The 21,522-nt window shown below is 41.1% G+C and overlaps 1 protein-coding gene across 1 annotated transcript in view; it reads right to left on the bottom strand.

Moving 5' to 3' along the window:
- The window catches only part of SLC17A8 (solute carrier family 17 member 8), a 38,439-nt gene that overhangs the window by 4,620 nt on the left and 12,297 nt on the right, over positions 1-21,522 (bottom strand). The window contains exons 4-13 of the mRNA XM_075491648.1: positions 16,793-16,907; positions 16,231-16,318; positions 13,303-13,389; positions 12,236-12,375; positions 10,516-10,665; positions 8,103-8,235; positions 6,710-6,820; positions 5,192-5,319; positions 4,215-4,569; positions 3,022-3,118 (exon numbers count right to left, since the gene is read on the bottom strand). Coding sequence (XP_075347763.1) covers positions 4,231-4,569; positions 5,192-5,319; positions 6,710-6,820; positions 8,103-8,235; positions 10,516-10,665; positions 12,236-12,375; positions 13,303-13,389; positions 16,231-16,318; positions 16,793-16,907 — 1,291 coding nt within the window. The 3' untranslated portion in view covers positions 3,022-3,118; positions 4,215-4,230. The remainder of the gene's footprint in view (positions 1-3,021; positions 3,119-4,214; positions 4,570-5,191; positions 5,320-6,709; positions 6,821-8,102; positions 8,236-10,515; positions 10,666-12,235; positions 12,376-13,302; positions 13,390-16,230; positions 16,319-16,792; positions 16,908-21,522) is intronic.

Below are 21,522 nucleotides of genomic sequence, written 5' to 3'. Positions count from 1 at the left end.
CTTTACTTATGTAATTTTGCATATAGAAGAGCTGTAAAAATGCTAAACAGTATAAACACTAAAACCAAAAAAGGGTGAGATAAAAAAGGGACAATATTTCCTGTCACAGCTAAACATTGTTATCAAATAGAAGTTAAGAAATAACTGATATCAGTATGTGAGTCATTAAAAGCGTTTTTACAAAGAAGGCTACCAGACTGTCTTCTGCATGTACATATAGAGCTGCAGTAGCATTCGTAGTATTATCTCATTAGCAGTGTTATCTAATCCAACATAAGCATTTGGACGACATAAGAATGAGGAGTTTTTAATCTCTATATTTATTCCTGATTTCATGAGAGTTAAGCTTTAAAATGAGACCTGAGTGAACTCCCTGAACCTTGGGATGATGCAGAATATCAGGTCTTGACCCATCCTGTAGGTTTTTAACTCAAATATCTAGAAAACTCCAAGTTCTGTTTGCAGGATTTGGAAGTTGATTTCTTGTCATTCCTCAGCCTTCTGTCTGCATTGGCTCTTAGCTGCAACTTTCTTTCTCTTTTTCTCTTTTCCCCTTTCTCTTCTTTTAACCACAAGACATACTCACTCTTCTCTCTTAAAATATGAATAATTACATAGCACTCTCAAATTAAGGCCTTTAAAGGAAAATGGGAAGAAAAATAAGATAAGAAATCTGTTTTTTTACCGAATTTTCCCTAAAAAAAATCCTTAAAATAATGACTAAAGATCTCTGTAACTATCTGAAAACAGGAGTCAATTGGAAATATTCATGTGAAGCCATGACATATTTTGCGTGATCTTGAATTAATTTTTGCCTTGCTACTTTCAAATTAATTATGTTACACACATGAGACTCCTCCTGGCACTTTGTTAACATCTGGATGCCCTTGCTGTATTTTTTACCCAAAAGTCTGTATATTCTTTTGGACCAAGTGATTATTTCCCTGGAGAAGTTTCTATTCAGGTGAATTTTCATTGTTTCTGTCATTAATTTTTCCTTTCTCACTACAAGGAACATTTTGTTTAACTCTTACATAAATATAAGAAGAGTATTAATTACCAATAAACTTCTGCTAGTAGTGCCTGGAAAACATCAGCTGTCAAGGAAATAAAAGCTGCAGCTTTCTTTGTTAAGAAAGATCAGTGGATAACAACACTGAACAACATATACCTAGGACTTAGTGTCCTACTTTTTCTCTTCTCAGACTTAAAGTAATATTCCGTGGCCTATCCTACCATTTCACATTATGGAGAGCTGACTCGTCCTCTAGCTTGCTTAAGATCTCTTTTCCAGTATAAAACAAATTTTGCTTTCGTCTGCAATCAGAAAGCCATTTTCAAATCAAACTCTGAGTGTATAGGCGCTGTCTTATATTTGAAAACATGCGAAAGTTATTTTGGACATGGGGACAGCAAAATACACAAATAATGCAATAAATGAAGTTTAATTAAGCTAATATTTCTCCTTAGAAAATATCATTTGAGTTATTCGCATCCACTAGCATTAGAGCCATGACTTTTTTGGAGTCAGGTTGGGATATGCCAGCTGTTTGCCTGATTGTTTAAATGTCCCAAATTCTAACATATTTTAAGAAGACATTTTTAGCAGAAACACCCTCGGTGATTGTGCGCTCTCGGATCCCACAGGAAAAGGCTATTGGAGCAGGTTGCAGATAGAGACATCTATCAAAACTGGAGTTACAAAGCCTGTTTGATCGCAATAAGTTGGTTTTATTCTTGGTCATACAGTATTGTGGAAGCCACTGTGTAGATCAAAGAGTTGATTAAGTAACAAAGATTTCCAGAAAAGAAAACTAACTTCCAACCAGTGCTGATGCTGATGCTGATTACACTTCATGCAATGCAGCTGAACAATTTTAAACAGATGAAAAGGAAAGGGAGAAAGACAGCCCAAACATCTGAATATGATTGCCTGGAAAAGCATTGTGTCAAGGTAGGATTGAGTTGTACTGTAACAATAGCCATATCATTAAATTATCTGCTGATGACCAATTAAAAAATCCTTGCTGGAGTCAAATTAGGCATGCATCCATTCAGCTTACTTTACTTGTCATCCATATATACTTGTAGATTGGATTTTGCTGGGTAGAAAAGGAACCAGAGACATGAAAAGAGAATCAGTTAACTTCCTGGTCTCCATGTTTAATTACATTTTGTCCTGGTTTCAGCTGGGATAGAGTTAATTTTCTTCCTAGTAGCTGATATAGTGCTGTGTTTTGGATTTAGTATGAGAACAATGTTGATAACACACTGATGTTTCAGTTGTTGCTAAGTAGTGCTTGTACTAGTCAAAAACTTTTCAGCTTCCCATGCTCTGCCAGGTGCACAAGAAGCTGGGAGGGGGCACAGCCAAGACAGTTGATCCAAACTGGCCAAAGGGCTATTCTGTACCATATGATGTCATGCTCAGTATATAAACTGGGGGGAGTTGGTCGGGGGTGGGCAGTGATCGCTGCTCGGGGACTGGATGGGTGTTGGTTGGTGGGTGGTGAGCGGTTACATCACTTTTTTTTTTTTCCCCTGGGTTTTGTTCCTCTCTCTCTTGTTGTTTTCCTTTTCATTACAATTTATTACTATTATTATTATTATTTTATTTTAATTATTAAACTGTTCTTATCTCAGCCCATGAGTTTTCTTACTTTTGCTCTTCAGATTCTCTCCCCCATCCCACCGGGCAGCAGAGGGTAAGGGTGAGCGAGCGGCTATGTGATGCCTAGTTGCCAACTGAAGCTAAACCATGACACATTTGTAGGGAAGATAAGTCATCCATGGATTCAAATGAATGTACAAGTGTAATTCCACTCAATTGCACTTCAACAAAATAGCAAAATGCATATTAGAAATGTTCAAAGCTCGTGTGCATCACAGTGGCTATACATGGTACATGAGAACAATAATACTGAAACATCACAAAGCACATCATAGGCTAGATAGGATAGCTTTCACTTGCATTTAATGAGGCAGTAATCATAATGAAAGACAAATTAAATCACAGCTTACTGAAATTCTCCATTCTGAAAAGAGTATTAATGCCACAATGAGTCTCTGAGTTGCAGCTAAGTGCTTGAGATGATACAGCATGCTCCACTGGTTGATTCTAAAAATGGTAGAAAAAGGCTAAAGCCACTTTATACTGTCAAACATATACCAATGGCAGAAGAAAATTACTTTCAGACATAGACACTCTGTTAATTCTCAAATGGTACAGTACTTCATTTGTAGCAACAGCAAGACTGAGGCATTGAAAAGTTACAGATCCAGAACTAAAGACTTTATTTGTGTAAGTAAGCTCATTCACCTAATTGAGGACTGTTGGGGTTGAGGCCAGAACTCTATCAGTATAATACTAGAAAAATATATTTAAATTACTTCACAACAATGAATTGAGTGAGAAACCTAATCCCAACAGGACTAACATTTCCTTTCATAAGGATTAATAATATTGCATCACTAACGATGATTTTGTATTCAAAATTATTTCATGCCACGACAAAATCTTTGGAGGGGGAGAACTCTCACAAGTATCCATTTTATTGCCTTATCCAGACTCTGTGGGCTATGCATATAAAGCAGACTGTCAATCAATTTGAAGGAACTGTTGAAGCAATACTGTGCCATGTCTGCTACATGTTCCTCTTCCTGTTGTTGAGTGACTGTTAGTAATTAATTACAGCCTACTGCCATAAAACTGCTTTTCTTTCAGCATGAGCTTGCAATTTGACATGGGTTAAGCAGCTCAAATGCCAGCCTACAGGAATCCTAAAAAGGCAAAGTAGGGCCACTCAGGGCAGACTTTCATGCTACTGGAGCCCCAGTAATTACATATATCACTGTGGATCCACCATCTGATACAAACTTGTCCTTTCTCTGTTCAGGTGAGAAGATGATGAGGGCACTCCTTGCTCCTACAGTCATAGGCTTGCACCACGCAGGAGCCCTGTCAGGTCTGGCCATCTCCTAATGGGTGCAGGAGCTCCTCCCAAGGGGATACGATGGCTGAGCAAGGATTTAGTATCACTTCTCCCAGTCCCATTGTTGTCAGTCCTCTTCCATACTGTTAGAAGGGAACTACCACCCCTTGTATCTAGCCACATGGCCAGATGTAACACAATTGAATAAGAAAATAAATATAGATACCAGATGATTTGGGGCAGCTGGGCAGAAGGGGGGATGGGAGTAGCTGCTATACAAACCTTACAATTTCAAGTATTATGACAAATCTTGAAAATTTCCATTTTCGTAATGGTGAGAAGTCTGTTCTTCCATGTCTGGAGTTACTTGCTTTTGCTTTCTCCATTCCCTTCTCTGTACTTCACTGTTTTGGCTGGTAGCACCGTACATTTTCTTTGGACTTACAAAAGTTTCATTGTTCATCTCTGTTTCTTCAGCTAGTTCATCCTGATCAATTATGCCACATTTCTCTTCATTGAGGTTTTCAGGGTCAGCCCATTCCTGCTTCTCCCCAGAAGCAAAAATAGCGTAGAATATCACTCCACTGTAATGCACCAGGGCTGCGATCAGAAAGACGTTTTGCCATTCTTCCCGGGTCTGAAAGAATGGTGCAGGTCTCATTAAGTTTGCACTAAAAAGAAATATTACTCTCTGAATTAGACCATGAATTAGCACATATTGAACAATGACCGTGATCACTGTTTGATTCCTGATGTTACATATAGAACAATTTATGAGAGTCATTGTGAAGATTTTTTTTTTTTATAGCAACAGCTAATAAAATAAAACATGGGATTTTTTTTTTCCTAACAGTGAAGTTTCTCTCTTGCATGTGAAATATTTGTGGAGTTGGAAATGCAGGGATTTCTCTAACAACTAAGTTAATCTTATTGTAGATCAGTGATTGCTTAGGAACCCTACCAGGGATGTGCTGTAGAGGAGGTTTCCAAGTCCTATAAACATTACCCAGTAGTATGGAGATATTGCAGCAACCTAGCCTCAGGTGGTATAAAATAATATCTGCCTACACAGATAATTAGTTTATAATAGCTGAGAATCTGGCCCCCGTGATATTGTAAAAGTGAATGTTTAAAACAAACAACAACAGAAAACAGCTGCAGAGATCGATGATGAAATGGAGTTCCCAGGAAGCTTCGAAATGTCTTAACTTTTGTTGCATTACCTAATCCTTTTCCTAGAAAACATGGAGAAATGTTACCTTATGTTTTGTCATTGCACCAACGATGAGCGGGCACACCATGCCCGACAGCGTCCCCACGCCATTGGAGATCCCCATCAGAATGCTGGCGTAACGTGGGGCTATGTCCAAGTGATTCACATTGAATCCTACAACAAATCAGAGATACAGTCAACTATACAGCTTTGCGCTACCAGGCCAACAGGGCTTTCTACAGCCATTCTGGCTGGAGAAGCCTGAAAAAGGTAGGAAACCCCATTACCATATATATGAGAAAGAAGGGTTGTATTTTCTTGGTGATAAAGATGGAAGATATATTGCAACTCTTTATTCTTTTTCAAAACCTCTTTTTTCCCCACCTATGGGGATCATGTTGTATAGAAAATATAGTTCGTTTTGGCCTTGTTTAAAGTATCTGTGCTTCCCATCTTCTCATACTGAAACAATGCACTCGGCAAACTTTTTAAATTAAGGAATGAATGCCTCATGTTTGTTAAATGGCTGATATCTTTTTATTTAGGTAGTAGTGGTTTTTAGTACATGTTTTCTGATACTTTAAGTAGCAGTTTAACAACATGATAAAAAAACCCAGAATATAAACCAGTAGGAAAAATAATTACCCTTACTGTAGCGTATCTTCTGGGTACATATTTCATTAAGAAATAAAAACAAATAGTAAAAATCAGCTCAGATAATTATCTTGCTTTAGGTAATGAAAATTAGTCATATGAGCTATGGTTGATCACAAGAAAGGGTGATGAATTCCAAGTCCATGGGATTAAATACAATAAAAAGCTGAGTACTGGGAAAATCCTGCAATAAAAATTGATTGATAGAAATGGCCTGCTATGCAAGCACCTCATAACCAGGTAGCAAAACTACTTCCCATCTGCATAATCCTGAAACAACTGAAGACCAGTTACTTTGCTGGTCAGTTTTGCTCAATAGATCCATCTTCTTGGCAGTCTGTTAGCTGGCCTTCCATCTTCATAATAAAAGGTTTTTTTTAATAACGATGATACTGGTGGAGCTACAAAAGTCAGTCTGAGAATAGTGAGACCCATGAAAGTGTTAGAAACAGCTGTTCTGGAGAAGGGCTGGTTATAGGACACAACAGAGAGATGACTGACCTAGAAAGCAGAAACTGGCAGCTAGGGCTGGGAGCGGGGTTGCAACTGATAGCCTTTGAGCAACTATTCATTCCAGAGTAATTCTCTCTCTCTCCTTTTAGGGATACTGTTTATGCAAGACGAAAAGGTGGCTGACACTGTAAAAGTATATTAGGAAATAACAGCACAAAGCTGATGTAAACTGGAATCAATAAAGAGCAGGTTCTTTCAAAGCTTCATGTCCTCTGTGCAACATGTTTCACAGATACTGAAGTAAATTATTTCTGATATGGGAAGAAATGGGGCATACCCCATAAGCAGCTACATAAAGAGCAAACAGAATAATAGAAATGATGACAGTAACAACACTGAGGATAATAACATCACTTTTATCACTAGTAGTAAAACCAATAATAAGATCAATTCTTACCTGAAATTGCAAAGCCACTGAAGCCTACTGCTAACACCAGAAAGGAAATAGCCACACCTTTTGTATGAGAATAACCAACCACCAAAAGCAAGGTTGCTTCCATCCCAAAGCCTTCAAATGAAACACATGGGAATAAATTACATTTGAATTACTATTCGTCACAGAGATACCAATAAGGTCTAGCCAGAATAGCAACTTAAAATGAGACAAAATTCTTTTGTATCTTACAGCTGTTCTTGAACATACTTGGCAGCTTTGTGGATTCACAGAAATATTTGAATATTTATTGTTTGAGAATAGACTTTTTTCTCCTTATTGCTGTGTAAATGACCCAAGCAATTGGTGACATAAACTCACTGAGCAGTACAGGGAAACAATAAGAAGGTGATCCTGTGCAGAGCACTGAAAAATTCACAAACACACAAATGTGGTAGGGAAAGGAGAAAAGTACTTCTTGCCTTCAGTTTCTCATGGTTGTAGTGATTTGAGATGTTCTTGGCAAATGGAGCAAAAGAGCATTTTTCAGACAAGTGTGCCACCAACACAATAGGACAGCCCTGAGTATCACAGGGAACTTCCAGTCATCTGCCATTACTGCAAATTAACATTTTCTAGTATGTAACATTACAATCCTTCTATTTATTTTTTTTAATGATACTGAAAATATGCCCTGAAAACACAATGACTCTGAGAATCCTTTGTGAAGATGCGTAGCCAAGCTGCACGGCATCTCTGACCACAGGCATCTCTACTCCAGACAGCCTGTGCCATCCATAAATAATGTAAGCCGGGAACTGGCAGAGGAGAGCAACTCCACAGGCTACCTGGCTTGAAATTTTTGTTCTAATTTAGTATCTTCCTTACATGTAGATGTCATTGATTTTTCAGTTCAGTGACTAAACTGGAAACAAACTATTTTGTGCTGAGTAAAAATGAGTCTGTCTTTCCCCCATCTTTTTTTTTACCCAACCCTTCCAGCCTAAACTTGCCAGTGGGTTCTCCTGGAAGTAGCACGTGGGAACATGGCCAGTTATTGCCAGGCTATATCCACTGGGAAAGGATCTCTCCAGCACCACAGTACATGGTTAACTTCGTTTGTACAAGCTTGCAGGATGAGGCCTATTTGATCACACTAATCTTCTGGGCCAGTCCCTATTGCCCTTTAACCAGGCTTCTTGCTTCCTCCCTTTTTGAAAGCATGCTCATATGAGTAAGGATTTATGCCCTGAGGACATCTAACATCAGCTCTCCATTAAATGCTTCAGATTAACGAGCTGCAAATGCAATCTAGAGTAATTTGTCTCTTGTTACAATTAAACCTGGACCAAACTATGATACTTGCGTCAACTGCAGCACACAATTGAAATATCTTATTTTCAGAATCCAATAGTACCTCCACAATTCATGACCTTCCTTACAGTTGTAGTGGTTAAAATCTTCCTGCTCCGTAAGAAGTCAGCTAGCTGCCCTCCAATGGGTACAATGATTGTCATGACCATGTGAGGAACTGCCGACAAAAGGCCAACCTGCAATTAGACAAATGAGTGCTTACTGCTCGTGTCCTCCCTCAGGATTTAGAGGGAAGAGAATAGGAACCACACCTTTTCTTCACCTCTTCCCTCCCACCCCCCATTGGACACATTTTCATCCTGGATCCTTGTGTGGGAGGATTGCAGACCTTTCCTCCAACAGTACCTGCAGCCAAGACCTGGGTGACCTTAGGATGGAGTGACCTTAGAATGGAGACTCCACGACCTCTCTTGGCAACCTGTGCAAGTGCTCAGTCACCCTCAGAGTAAAAAAGTGTTTCCTGATGTTCGGATGGGACCTCCTGTGCTTCAGAATGTGCCCATTGCCTCTGATCCTGTCACTAGGCACTACTGAGAAGAGCCTGGCTCTGTCTTCTTTGCACCCTCCTGTCAGGTATTTGTAGACGTTGATGAGATCCTCCTGAGCCTTCTCTTCTCCAGGCTAAACAGTCCCAGCTCTCTCAGCCTTTCCTCATAGGAACTGGAGAGGCTCCAGTTCCTTAATCATCTTTGAGGAGCTTCATTGGGCTCTCTCCAGTATGTCCCTGTCTCTCTTGTACTAGGGAACCCAGAACTGGACACAGTACTCCAGGTATGGCCTCATCAGTGCTGTGTAGACGGGAAAGATCACCTTCCTCCACCTGCTGGCAATAATTTGCCTAGTGCAGCACAGGATACCATTCACCTTCTTTACCACAAGGGCACATTGCTGGCTTATGTTCAACCTGGTGTCCACCAGGACCCCCAGGTCCTTTTCGGCAAAGCTGCATTCCAGCTGGGTAACCCTCCAGCATGTACCAGTGTGTGGGCTTGTTCCTCCCCAGGTGCAGGACTTTCCACGTCCCCTTGTTGAACTTCATGAGATTCCTGTCAGCACATTTCTCCAGCCTGTCGAGGTCCCTCTGGATGGCAGCACAACCCTCTGGCATATCAGCCTCTCCTCCTAGTTTTGTGTCATGTGCAAACTTGCTGAGGGTGCACTCTACCCCATCATCCAGACTATTAATGAAGATGTCAAACAGGATCAGGCCCAGTATTGACCCTTGGGGTACACTGCTAGTTACTGGCCTCCAACTAGACCTCGTGCTACTGATCACCACCCTCTGGACCTGGCCATTCAGCCAGTTTTCAATCTACCTCACTGTCTGCTCAACCAGCCCATATATCAACAGCTTGTCTATGAGGCTGTTATGGGAGATGGTGTCAAAGGCCTTAGTGAAGTCTAGGTAGACAATATCCACTGCTCTCCTCTTGTCTACCAGGCCCGTCATTTCATCATAGAAGTTTATCAGATTGGTCAAGTGTGACTTACCCTTGGTGAATTTTCTGCCAAAGGGTTATTACTGTTTCTGTTAGCTCTGGTACTTATCCCAGATACGCGAAAAGGCTATTTTGCAGAGTTTTAGTGATCAGCATGCCACCTTCTAGAAGCTTTTCTTTGAAGAAGGAATTTAGTGAGAAGTTTGAGTTTATTTTTTAGGATGTGCAACCTCCTTACATTGACACTGAGTCAGTTTTACATTAGTTTTTAACTAGTGAGGTACACAGAGGTGCAACTTTAGCATTTATGAAAGGCAATTCAGAATAAACAAACCTATTTTGTCTTAATACCCCTGTTCTTCATCTCCATGCTGCACTTGACCATTCAAAGTGTCATTGCTACCACGACAGCATTGCAGAACCTGGGCACACTGGTGCTCCTAGACCACACAGATAATGATGTTGTTTGTTATCAGTTTGCAGGGTTACACTTGCTTGAAAATTACAATAGAGCAAGTGGGTTTTTTAAAGGAATGTTGGGAAAACTTTTCTGAAACAAATATTCTGAAGTCCTGATTCATGCTCTGAAGAGGGAGTGTAAAAATGCTGGCTTTAATGAAGTGGCAGTGGCAGGTAATATCAATCCATACAGAATTTGACCCCTCACTGTCAATGAAAAGTAATGAAATAAAAAAAAAAAAAGGATAAAAATTACTTGGCAAGTAATGCTAAACTGCTAGCACTAAACAAAATGTGCATTTCTATTTACTTACCTTGCAGTTTCATAATATATGGGGTTTTTAATGAACTCTTTCCCAAAACAACTTTTCAGTTCTTTCCTTTTGCTAATAATTGGATGCTAGCAGGCTTTTCTTTCTATCAGATCACCAGAAGTATGTCATCCCAACTACTGTGAATAATCTACTGTAATGACCCCAGAGAGATCTGGGGATCTTCAAGCACTCTGCATCTCCTAGGGTGAGGTCTGAAGGTCACTGCTTCATCTCAGACATTTACCTTGCTTATTGCAAACCCAAAGACTTCTTCAAAGTAAGCAGGCTGACTTATAAGGAGCAAATAGAAGGTCCAGCTTCTGCAAAAGTTCGCCACAATGATTGCATAAACTGGCATTGAAGTGAAAAATCTCTTCCAGGGAGTACTAAATTTCTAGGGGGAAAAAAAGTTGAAGACATTTTTGAGTAGGCAGAAGGTAGAATAAAGAGCCCAGTATCTTTTAGCATCAGGACTATCCAGTAACATTGCACCCAATTTACACTGCAAATCACTTACAATGCAAGTGAAAGATATCTCCTGGATTAGTGGCAAAAGACAAGTAGAGAAACTTTCTTAGAATAGTTAGGATTTTTAAGATGACTACTTTACTATTATTGCTCTACTTATTGAAATTACAGAAGGTCTTCTGGAATTCTGCTGTTGGGATAAGAGGATCAATAACAGAATCAAAGAAAACTAGAGAAAACCTTGTGCCATTCCCCACTTTTTGGCATGATGCAGCTTGAGACATTCCACTGAAAGGACTGTGAAAAAAGGATTATCCAAGCTAAGAAACATGTGGTAGCACAGCAACAGGCAGCTACCTGCTTCAACCCAATTCATTTCATTCAGCAAAAAAAGTCTATGGTAGAGGATTTAATTTCTATAACTTGCTTTTGGCATTTCCAGTTGCTATTTATGCCTCAATACTCCATACCTCAGGAACAAAAAACACTTCAGAGCCCTATTAACTTCTAATAGAATTCAAATCAGAAGCTGAAATACATAACTATGGCAATATACATTGACATTCTCCTTTTTTTTTAAATGGTAGTTGTGTTCTACAGGCAACTGTATGCCTGCGGTCATGTGTGAACACATGGTGGTGGAACTAGTGTCCTCTGCAGTAAAACCACTGTACAGCAAGGGGAAAACCATGACCTCGAACGAGTGTTCCAGCCAAGACCTGAGTGACTTCAGCCAAACTTCAGGTGCATGCCTAAAAAGAGAGTCTGGTACTTCATACTGTCAGCGAGGCTATTACATGAATCATGTAGAGAAAAGAGTTTGGAGTTATTTTGCTCCAGAATGTTCTAGAGTAAAAGCCAAGAAGGAACAGTTTATCAAGAAACAGCTTTGTTTTCCACCACTAGCAAAAATGAGTTATCTAAGGAAATGGAGAGAATTTTGATGGGAAAATAGGTTTTAGTTTTAAGTTTCCAGGATCTTCCAGGATCCTTTCAGAGAGAGGATAGAAGTCTTAAAACAATGAGCTGAGGTGCTGTGAGAGTGAGCAAGGCAGAAAGCCTGTCCTTAAGCTTTCAGAATTTCAATCATCATCCTTAGTAAGAGCTCAAAAGACAGCTGGATAATTTAACATCTGCAGCCAGTTTCTTATTTAGCTATTTCCATTAATATTTTTTAGAACAAACATGATAGTTACTCAAGAGCAGGAGATGAGAGTGTGTGTTTCCCCTTCTCTCCCCAGTCCCTTCCCCTCCCTAGATTGGGGACATCCTATAAACTGAGAGCAGAAACAGCCCTATGTGTTTTGCCTGTTGCTGAACTCATCCTGTCCAGCTGCATGAGCCTGATCCTGTAATTTTCATAAAAGGAAAAACCCCTAATCATCAACAGCAAATAGTTCTGCTGCTCTTATGCAGCCAACAGTATCCATCCAGTCGTATGCTGTTCTTCTGTAAAGTGCTCACAAATTATAACCAGAAAAGCCTTTTTTACTTACACTTGCACTAGCTAGGCTGGCTCCTTCTCCGATACTTGTTTCTATATATATCCTTTCTTCGCTGGTTATTGTTGGATGTGCAGCAGGGCTCTCATAGGCATGAAGCAGCCAGAACATGTACCAAACAATCCCAAACATTCCTGGAGAGACAGGAAAAGCAAAGCTCAGTTTTAAAAACCAATAAGTACCAAAAAACCAATAAAACCAAACCAGTACCTGCAGGCCTTTCAAGAGCCAATTAAACCAAATCTGTGTAGAAAGTATGCTCAAGGAAGTAGAAAATATGATCGCTAACTCTGTGTATATTGTATACCTGCTTGCAAAGTGTTTGAGCATTTTGTCACTTGTATTACATGATATGTGTGGGGCAGAGAAAAGGCAGAAGCGAAGCTTTATGTGGCACTTGGGGAAGGGAAAAAGCAGACCGGTCATAACATGGTCACAATCTGCATAAAAAAACTTTACAATCAGATTGCGATGGCAAATCTTATGGTGGGTTCTGTGTCTCCAGAGAAAATCCATCTTAACTGGGCTGCTGATGTGCAAGGCTGGGTTTGAGCCAGCTCTGCCGCGTACGGCGGGGGGAAGCACGAGGCACCACAGATCAGCCACGAGGCCGTACCCGTGTGATGGGACCACTTCATAAAGGTGGCACTGCTTTTACCGAGGGTGGGCAGCATGGGGCAGATGTCTCAGGGCAGAAGGTTTCACAGGCATTCGGCTCCCCATCAGCAGCATATGCGGTAGCATTCGCTGTTAGCGTGCGCTCCGGGACACGTATCACGTGAGTGTTTGTGCTACAGAGCAACCTTTGCAACTGCATCCAACCCTGTCACTGGGTGACCATGGACTGTAGCCTGGGTATTACAATTTTAAAACATTTTACAACAGATGATTACAAAATAAAAGCTTTCAGAAGCTGCAATAAGTAGGGAATAAATTGGAATACCCATTTGCAACCTCTTCATTCACCAAAACAACTTTGATCCATACTTGTTATACAGGTTTAACAAAACTGCTGGCAGTACCAGTCTAGTCGCAGAGATCCTTTATGTTAAACAACTCACCATAAATATAAAAGACTGATGACCATCCTATATACTGTACCAGCACACCTGCCAGAGGCATGGCAACCACCGCACCTGCGTAAGACCCTGAGGAGAAAAAGGATGAAGAAAACATGTAAACTATCATAGACGAGCTCAGCCTCCAGTGCAGGTGCTCACAGGGGCAGAACTGGAGGGATGCCTCTGGCTGACTGGCACCATGATTTCTTGTGAATGTGGGGAATGGGATGGCTACTGAAAAATTTAGGTTGGGGTGGTGGGAAGGACTAGCCCTCACTGGTGTGGGATCACGAGTCTCATTTTGCAGCTAGAAGGGGTGTGCCTTGTGGGTATATGGGATTCGCAAAGCTGAAACTCATGGTAAACCACTATGCAGGCATAAGCTGTATGCACTAAAGTAGGGAATCCCACCTAACCCCATGGCATACAAGGTGAGCTCCGGAGAAGCTAATGGCCCAAATTTCTGAAGCCTTCTCGGTGTCCAGAAATCCTGATGGTTGCAGATATGCTGGGAGGCTCTTGTCATGGCTCTAGCCGCGTGACCCCACAAGTGCTGCTAGCGGAGGGGTTGTTCAGACCAACCCTGAGTCTGTTTAACCATGTTTAGTTCATATCAGCGGCATGAACAAACAGCTGGAATAAATAGGCAAAAGTTGACAGGGAGAAAAAGGATAAAAAAAGTGGTCTGTGCCAAGGTTTCTGATTGGGAAATATATAATACTGGTGCAATATTTTTCCGAGTGACTTGTAGAAAGAGATGAGTATTTAAGAGCTTGGAAAGGAATTTCCATGAAGACCCTAGGGAGAATTCATGCAATCTGGACACTTGGTTTCAGTGCAAGACAGTGCCAGTAGGTTCACATGCGAGACGTGTTGCTTTGAATTATTCTAGGAAATTAGATACTTGTGGGTTTGAGAGTATTACATACTTTGTTAATGAACATTTGTTAATGCTCTGCTCACTAGCAAATACTTCTCTGCAATGCTTCACAGTGACCCTTCTCCCTCCTCTCTGTGTAATTCATTTTTCCTACAGCCATAGCAAAGCCCCAGGCAAGAATACAGTCAGAGAAACCAGGAACCTGGTTAACATGGAGTTTCCTAATTTTTCCACTGTTCCTGTGCACCTTTCAAGTGCAAGAATTGGTGATCTGTAACCCCTAAAATGGGTGCTGAGCTGCAGGATGGATCTTTCTCTACCTGGTGCTAGGATTTCAAGGAGAGAGCATTGAGGGTAGAGAGGCTTCTTTTTTGGTCTGTTCTTCTACAGAAAATAGAAACATCTAAATAATCACTAAATCCTGGAGTCATCTGTAGTAAAAATAAAATTGCCATAATATGAAAAGCTTTTTTTTTTTCTCATTTCACTCCTCCTTTTACCCTTTCTCCTTTATTTTAGTGCTGTATTTTCCCTAGCCTTTGAGTTCCACTGGTGATGGACAGACTGTTTTTTCCTGTGACTTTTACATTTTCTGTTGAATATTCTCTCTCAGACATTCATCTTCATCTGGCTTTACCGCACCATCTGCATTTATTTTCATTGTTTTCTCTTCCACCTTTCCCAACTGCTTACTCTTCAAAGTCCTACTATTTCTGATTTTTCTTCAGGATTTTTAGACATCCACTCACCATTCCAATTACCCTGGTACAAATGGGAAGGGACACACCAAAGACGACAGATGATGAGGTTGTCTTAGAGGACAGGAAATGACAGAGTGAATTAGCAAGCAGGGCCTTTTCCTTCACTGACAACACAGCGCATTTGAAATTACAGCAGAACCATTCCTGCTCTGCACTCTGCATATCTGGACCTTTTAGGGTACAAAAGCAGAGTACATTTGGATTATGCCTTATCTTCCTTACATTTAGCCATCTACCCAAATCCAGCCTGGAGCTTGTAAGGAGATACTAATATCCACAGTTTTCCCTGGAATTAGCAGATAATTGAAGATTGCAGGTTTACCAGAAGAAGATGAAGACATTAGGTAGGAGAGTGTATGAGGAGGGGACAGCTCAAACTAGACCTGGGAAAGGGCCAGACAGGTGTGACACTCACAGTACTCTCTTCTGGCAAGAAACTGGTAGCACAGAGTGACCTGTGGCACCTCTTTTCAAAAACTGCTACCTGGAGGATGGAATTAAAAGTAGAAACCCCCCTTTTTTTTTTTTTTGCTTTTCATTAGTGTGGCTGTAAGCGAAAAGAGGGTATCTTCCTTGAAGAAGATGGTGTAAAACCTTAGTATTTTTCCTGCTCCTTGCTTCATAATAAGGCTTAAGATTCTTGCCAGAGGCTAGAAACATTCCAAAGGGAATGAGACAGTCTGATTTCTCTCATCTTTCCACTGGGTTCCTCTCCCCATAGTCTTCTGAAATTTCCCACAAGCTGTCTTCCAGAAGGCCAGCTGTCAGTGTTGGAGAAGGACCCAGAGAAGAGAGCAAAGTACAAGCCTGATCATAATTCAAACCAGAGTAAAGCAGAAAAGCCAGTGGCAACAAGTTACATCACCTCCACTGCAGTATATTGAGCAGCCAGCCTAAAGTACTCAAGTCCTTTTAAAATGATTTTTTAAGTGCATGCTTGATTAGGAGGGTCAGTTCAATATGTATAATAAATGGAATCCTTAAAGGTGGAGCAAATGAAAAAACCAATGTGATTTCTCTCAGGTGTGATTTCTCTCATCTGACACCTCTAGACCCATTTTAGTTTACTATGACAGTCATTCTGAGGGTTGGCTTTAAATGATAAAATGGTGACATATTAAACAAAAAGACTCTCAGGTTCCTGAGCTCAGAGTACAAGCCGAATGGGTATGTGGGCAGGTACAGCAAAGGGCAGAGGGTTTGCATTTCTCTTTTAAATCATTAATGAATAAATTACGTCTAATAGCAATATGTACTTACGTAAACCATATAAGCCTATCAACTTACCACAGAACGATGTGGTGGCCAACCTGCTTCTCTCCAGAGGAGGAGCCCACTTACTCCACATCCCGTGGCAGGCTGGGTAGGTGACGCCCTGGCAGACATTTCACACATCATGTGATTTGCTTTCACTGCATTCCTACTTCAAGCAGTTGCTGATAACTGTCCAACCTGTCTAGCTGTTCGTCACCATGGAATGATGTAGGAAAGGTTAGGTAAGCCTAGAAGAGCTCTGTTGTTTGGGTATGAAGATGTCAAACTAATTTGGATAATCGCTTAAATGGTAATGTGGTCTGGGGTAAAAATGCTGTTTAGTACGTGCAGTGGATGGCACAAGGAAACTAAAATAGCTCAACCTGCAGCACCAGAAACCTAAACTTTTTATTTCCTTTTAAGTAAACTTAAAAATACAAATCAGTATGATTAAAAAATTGTCATCCTAAAAATAAGCAACAAGTAAAAATGTAGACTGATCAGAAAACTTGACCAAAAGATGTTACGATTTTTTAGAGCCACATCTCCAAAAATAAATGATGTATGAAAGGACCTAAATGGTGAGTGCTCCTACCTCCACCAGACCTTGCAGAATCCTTACAAACATCACACAGCCATAATGTACTCTTGCTGCAGAAGGGATGAACATGTTCAATGTAGATGTTAGAAAGATAGCTGCTCCAAATACCCTATGGAAAAAAGTAACATGAAAGGGAACATAATTATTGTCTACTTTTCAGAAGTGATGCTGTTCTCAGGTACAGTCGCAGAGACAATCTCACATACCGCCATCTCACCAACCCAAATACTTGTAAAGTCCCTTATTGGCAAAAGGGGTTAAATCCCCATATGGTCAATACATTTTCTTCTCTGAATGGAAGAGAAGTTTTATACATACTTAAACAAAGGTGCTGGGTTTTAATTTGTATCAGAGGAATAGACATGGGTGTTGGTACTGGAGGCTAAGCTGTTTATATGAGTCCTCACCTGAGAGAAGGATTCCTATCCTGGGAAGTACTTAAATTCTGTTAGATCAATAGGGTTTAACCTAGATCAGGTAAAGTCTGGTTTAAGTGCCTCTCTGAAACATGGGAGCGTGCTGGTTAGTTCCACTTGCTGCTGTTAAAATGTATAACAGGGCTGCTTAAGATCAACTCCTTTCCAACATCACTTCTTTAAATAACAGCTACAAATATCCTTTGTGACTGTGACATAGAAGGGGCATTTCTACAAGACAGCTTTTGTGAAAAACGATATAAACATTTTGTTACCCTGGTTGGGAAGAGCACTTCCTGCAGCTGGGCACAAGTCAGTCGAGGCTCTAAATGCACCTGGGGCCCAGTGTGCCCAATATAAAGGAACATCTGGGGAGCTCATTTGAAAACTGAGGTTGCTGCATCATGGAAAACACCACTGGAAACCAAGAAAGAGACTGGGAAAAACTGGTTGGAACAACCATTGAAATTATCACCATTAGGAAGGCTCTACAGAGGGATCTGGACAGGCTGGATCGATGGGCTGAGGCCAATTGTATGAGATTTAACAAGGCCAAGTGCCAGGTCCTGCACTTGGGTCACAACAACCCTCCCCAGGCTTGGGAAGAGTGGCTGGAAAGCTGCCTGGTGGAAAAGGACCTGGGGCGTTAGTCAACAGGCGGCTGAATATGAGCCAGCAGTGTGCCCAGGTGGCCAAGAAAGCCAATGGCATCCTGGCTTGTATCAGGAATAGTGTGGCCAGTGGGACTCGGGAAGTGATTGTCCCTTTGTACTTGGCATTAGTGAGGCCGCACCTCAACTACTGTGTTCAGTTTTGGGCCCCTCACTAGCAGAAAGACATTGAGGGGCTGGAGCGTGTCCAGAGAAGAGCAACGAAGCTGGTGAAGGGTCTAAGAACAAGTCCTCTGAGGAGCGGCTGAGGGAACTGGGGTTGTTCAGGCTGGAGAAGAGGAGGCTGAGGGGAGACCTTATGGCTCTCTACAACTACCTGAAAGGAGCCTGTAGCGAGGTGGGTGTTGGTCTCTTCTCACAAGTAGCAAGTGATAGGACGAGAGGAAACAGCCTCAAGTTGCACCAGGGCAGGTTTAGATTGGATATTAAGAAAAATTTCTTGACTGAAAGGGTTGTCAAGCACTGGAACAGGCTGTCCAGGGAAGTGGTTGAGTCACTGTGACGGTGTGCTTTCCCCGCCCCTGACCTCTATCTCCTGTAACCCTGCTCAGGTGATAACCACCAGTGGTGATCATAACGGATGCATCTGGTCATGATGGATGCATCGGCTCAAAGTGGATTCGGGAGACAGATAACAACACCATAGCCTAGGGCTATTGTGTTGTGCACCCACTGGAGAAACCAAAATTTGCGGTTGGCATGCAAATATGACTATGAGTCAGTCATCTTACCCCATAAATAGTGAGCAGCCCAAGAGCCCTTTGAGCCCTTCTGTATGGCAGCGGGCTGCCCTCCAGGATCTCCCCTTGAGCAGGGACGCCTCTCAAGGTTACTCTTCGAGGTTGAGAGATTCCTTGCCACAACAGATCCTCAGTGAGTGACTAATAGCATGCTAAACTTTGAAATCTTAGCGAAGTGATATAAAGGATTGATCGCACATGTATAATCCTTTAGACATAAACCGTTGATCAAGTCTGGGACTAGGATTGGATCTAGCTGCATCTAGACTCCTCTCTGAGAAGGAGTTTAGAAAGCAAGGCGATCCTTTTCTGAACCTCATGACTCAGCGGAGGGTCTCCCTGACAGTTTTGTCTGACCCTGTCCTCTATGCAGTAAATAATCAAGTGTACCTTGCCATCGAATCTTGTTAAATCACTGTCGCATTGAACTTTGTTAACTTCCTGTTCTAGATCAATAAACTATATTTTTACTTCTCTCTTACGAGTGAAGTGCACTCTCACTCCATCCACGACAGTCACCATCCCTAGAGGTATTTAGAAGATGAGTATACGTGGCACTTAGAGACATGGTTTAGGGGTGGATTTGGCAGTGCGAGGTTAATGGTTGGACTCGATGATCTTAAGGGTCTTTTCCAACCTAAATGATTCTATGATTCTATGATCAGCAAGAATGAGCTGTACTTGATTGATGAGACTTCATATACCTGAAGCTCAGGTTTCCTTTCTGTGCAATGAATGGGGTTCAAAAGCTGTGTCATGCACTCTGAATATCAGGAGTTCATTACCCCAGCATCTGTGGAAGCTGATATACATGAGGATCTCATCTAAGATCCTGTTACAGCACTGAAAAATATCAGAACTGGCAGTAGGAGTTCTCCACAACTGCCAAGCACCATTTAAATTGAATGGATTACTGGTAATCCTCAGTAGTTTACTGTCTTCTTTGTGTTGTCTGCAATTCGAAGCAACCATGTCTGGCTCCCTGCAGACTGCCTTTGTGTGGGAAAGCTTTCATTCTGCAGATAGAAAGTTGCAGCAGTTGGTGGCCCTGGGGACCACAGCACTTAGGAGATGGGAGGTCAACCGAAAGCTGCCCTGTCTTGCTCCGAGGCTCAAGGTGACACCCTGAGAATAAAGCATTCCCTTTTGTTAAAGGCCCTCAGCTCCTAGCTACACTGATGTTAGTTAGCAGCATGCTGCTGTTTGTGGCCCATCATTCGTATTCCTTTTTCAAACTACTCAAATTCAGTGATGTTTAACGAGTTTTGAATTGTCTTGTTATGTGTGTGGCATTTCAAAAAGACTCATTAAGCTTCATTCTGATATATGAATGGTATTAGACAGATATTTGATGTGAAATCATATGATTTGGACAACAGCAGTAGTTCTCTCCCTTTTGATTTTTCTGCCAAGGACATACACAGATCTTATTATGCATAGCTGTTTATCATGCTCCTCTTCAACATATTTATAAACTTTTAAAACCTTTTGTTGCCCTTCCTTTTTTTTTTTTTTTAAATAAGGATTTAAATTGTTTCCATTTCAGTCTCTTTTTGAAAACTTATTCACAGGAAATAAATGTCAACTCATTTTTTGAATCTAGGCTTATTATTCACAGTAGGATTAATGATAGTATTATAGTGCAAAGAATCTACAGTCAGAGATCAACAGTGTTTTATCTAAATTCTATACACCTATTGACAAAAACAACAGTCCATGCCTAGACAGCTCATAATCTGAATGACAAGAAAGTACTCAACAGATGAACACAGAAGCAAAGAGGCTGGGTAGGCTGGCAGAGGGAAGTGACAGAGGAATGGATTTATACAGAAAGCAGTCTGAAAATCTGAACTGGAATACAAAGCCTATGATCATATCTTGACATTTAGGAGTCTGCTTTCAAAGCCAAGTAAACATTTAGCTGAGAAATAAGTATTACGTAGCTCTCTATTATGATCAGTGAAGAAGAGAGTTTTGCACCTTGCTTCCTTGCCACTAATAGAAATATCAAGTCTGTTATCGTAACGCTATTGACAGTCTCGGGGAACTACAGCAAATTACATAAGTTAATAAACACATGAAAGAATAAGCCATAAGAAAGAGAACGTATTTAATTATCCAAACAGTTAGCTCTGAAGACTGTTTCCAATCTCTGCTACTTCATTAGCACCAACTCTTAATATGCCTAGGTTGTAAATGCATCATTTATACTGAGTTAGAACCCGTCACTCTTCTGCTACTATTTAAAAGGGCAAGTAGTGTTTCCACAAAGAGCCAGCATCTTTCCAGCAGTTCACTGCCATTTATCCCAAAGACATTGGTCCCCACCATGACGAAAAATACCCCAGTTCTGTTCAATTCATTTGCGTATTCTTCTCTCCTTGCTGCCGTGATCCCCAGCCAGCTGCCACTTCGGGATCCAAACAGACTTCTTCAGCAACAGACTCCTCTGCCCAGCAGGGTGCTGTTACTGAAAACCGATATCAGGAGGTGCCTTATGTTTCACGTATCCTCGTGACCACCAAACAATGATGAAACTACATTTGGATGCATGTTTGAGGATAAGCAGCAAGTTAAGGGACATTGTCACTAAACGGTTCATGAACTTTTTGGTGGAATGCAGACCTACACAAATTTGGATGAATGTATAAAGCAAATGACATGGTGTTAGATGGTTTTGATGCAAAACCACAAAGCACTCAATATTTCTAGCTGTTCTGAGATCCATTTGAATACCTCGTTATTACAGATAACTATTTGCATGAGACAAGTGCCTGGGGTGGGGGTGGTCGTGTATGTTCAAGGTTGCACAGTGCTGAGCAGGATTTAAATAGGTGACAAAAGAGTCTGTACCTAAATCTATAATGTCAATAATAGGATAGAATAATACATCTCAT

The sequence above is a fragment of the Mycteria americana genome, chromosome 1, assembly GCF_035582795.1.
Source record: "Mycteria americana isolate JAX WOST 10 ecotype Jacksonville Zoo and Gardens chromosome 1, USCA_MyAme_1.0, whole genome shotgun sequence".
In the NCBI taxonomy this organism is placed as follows: domain Eukaryota; kingdom Metazoa; phylum Chordata; class Aves; order Ciconiiformes; family Ciconiidae; genus Mycteria; species Mycteria americana.
The sequence above is the reverse complement of the archived record's forward strand: the minus strand, read 5'-3'. Positions and strand labels throughout refer to the sequence as shown.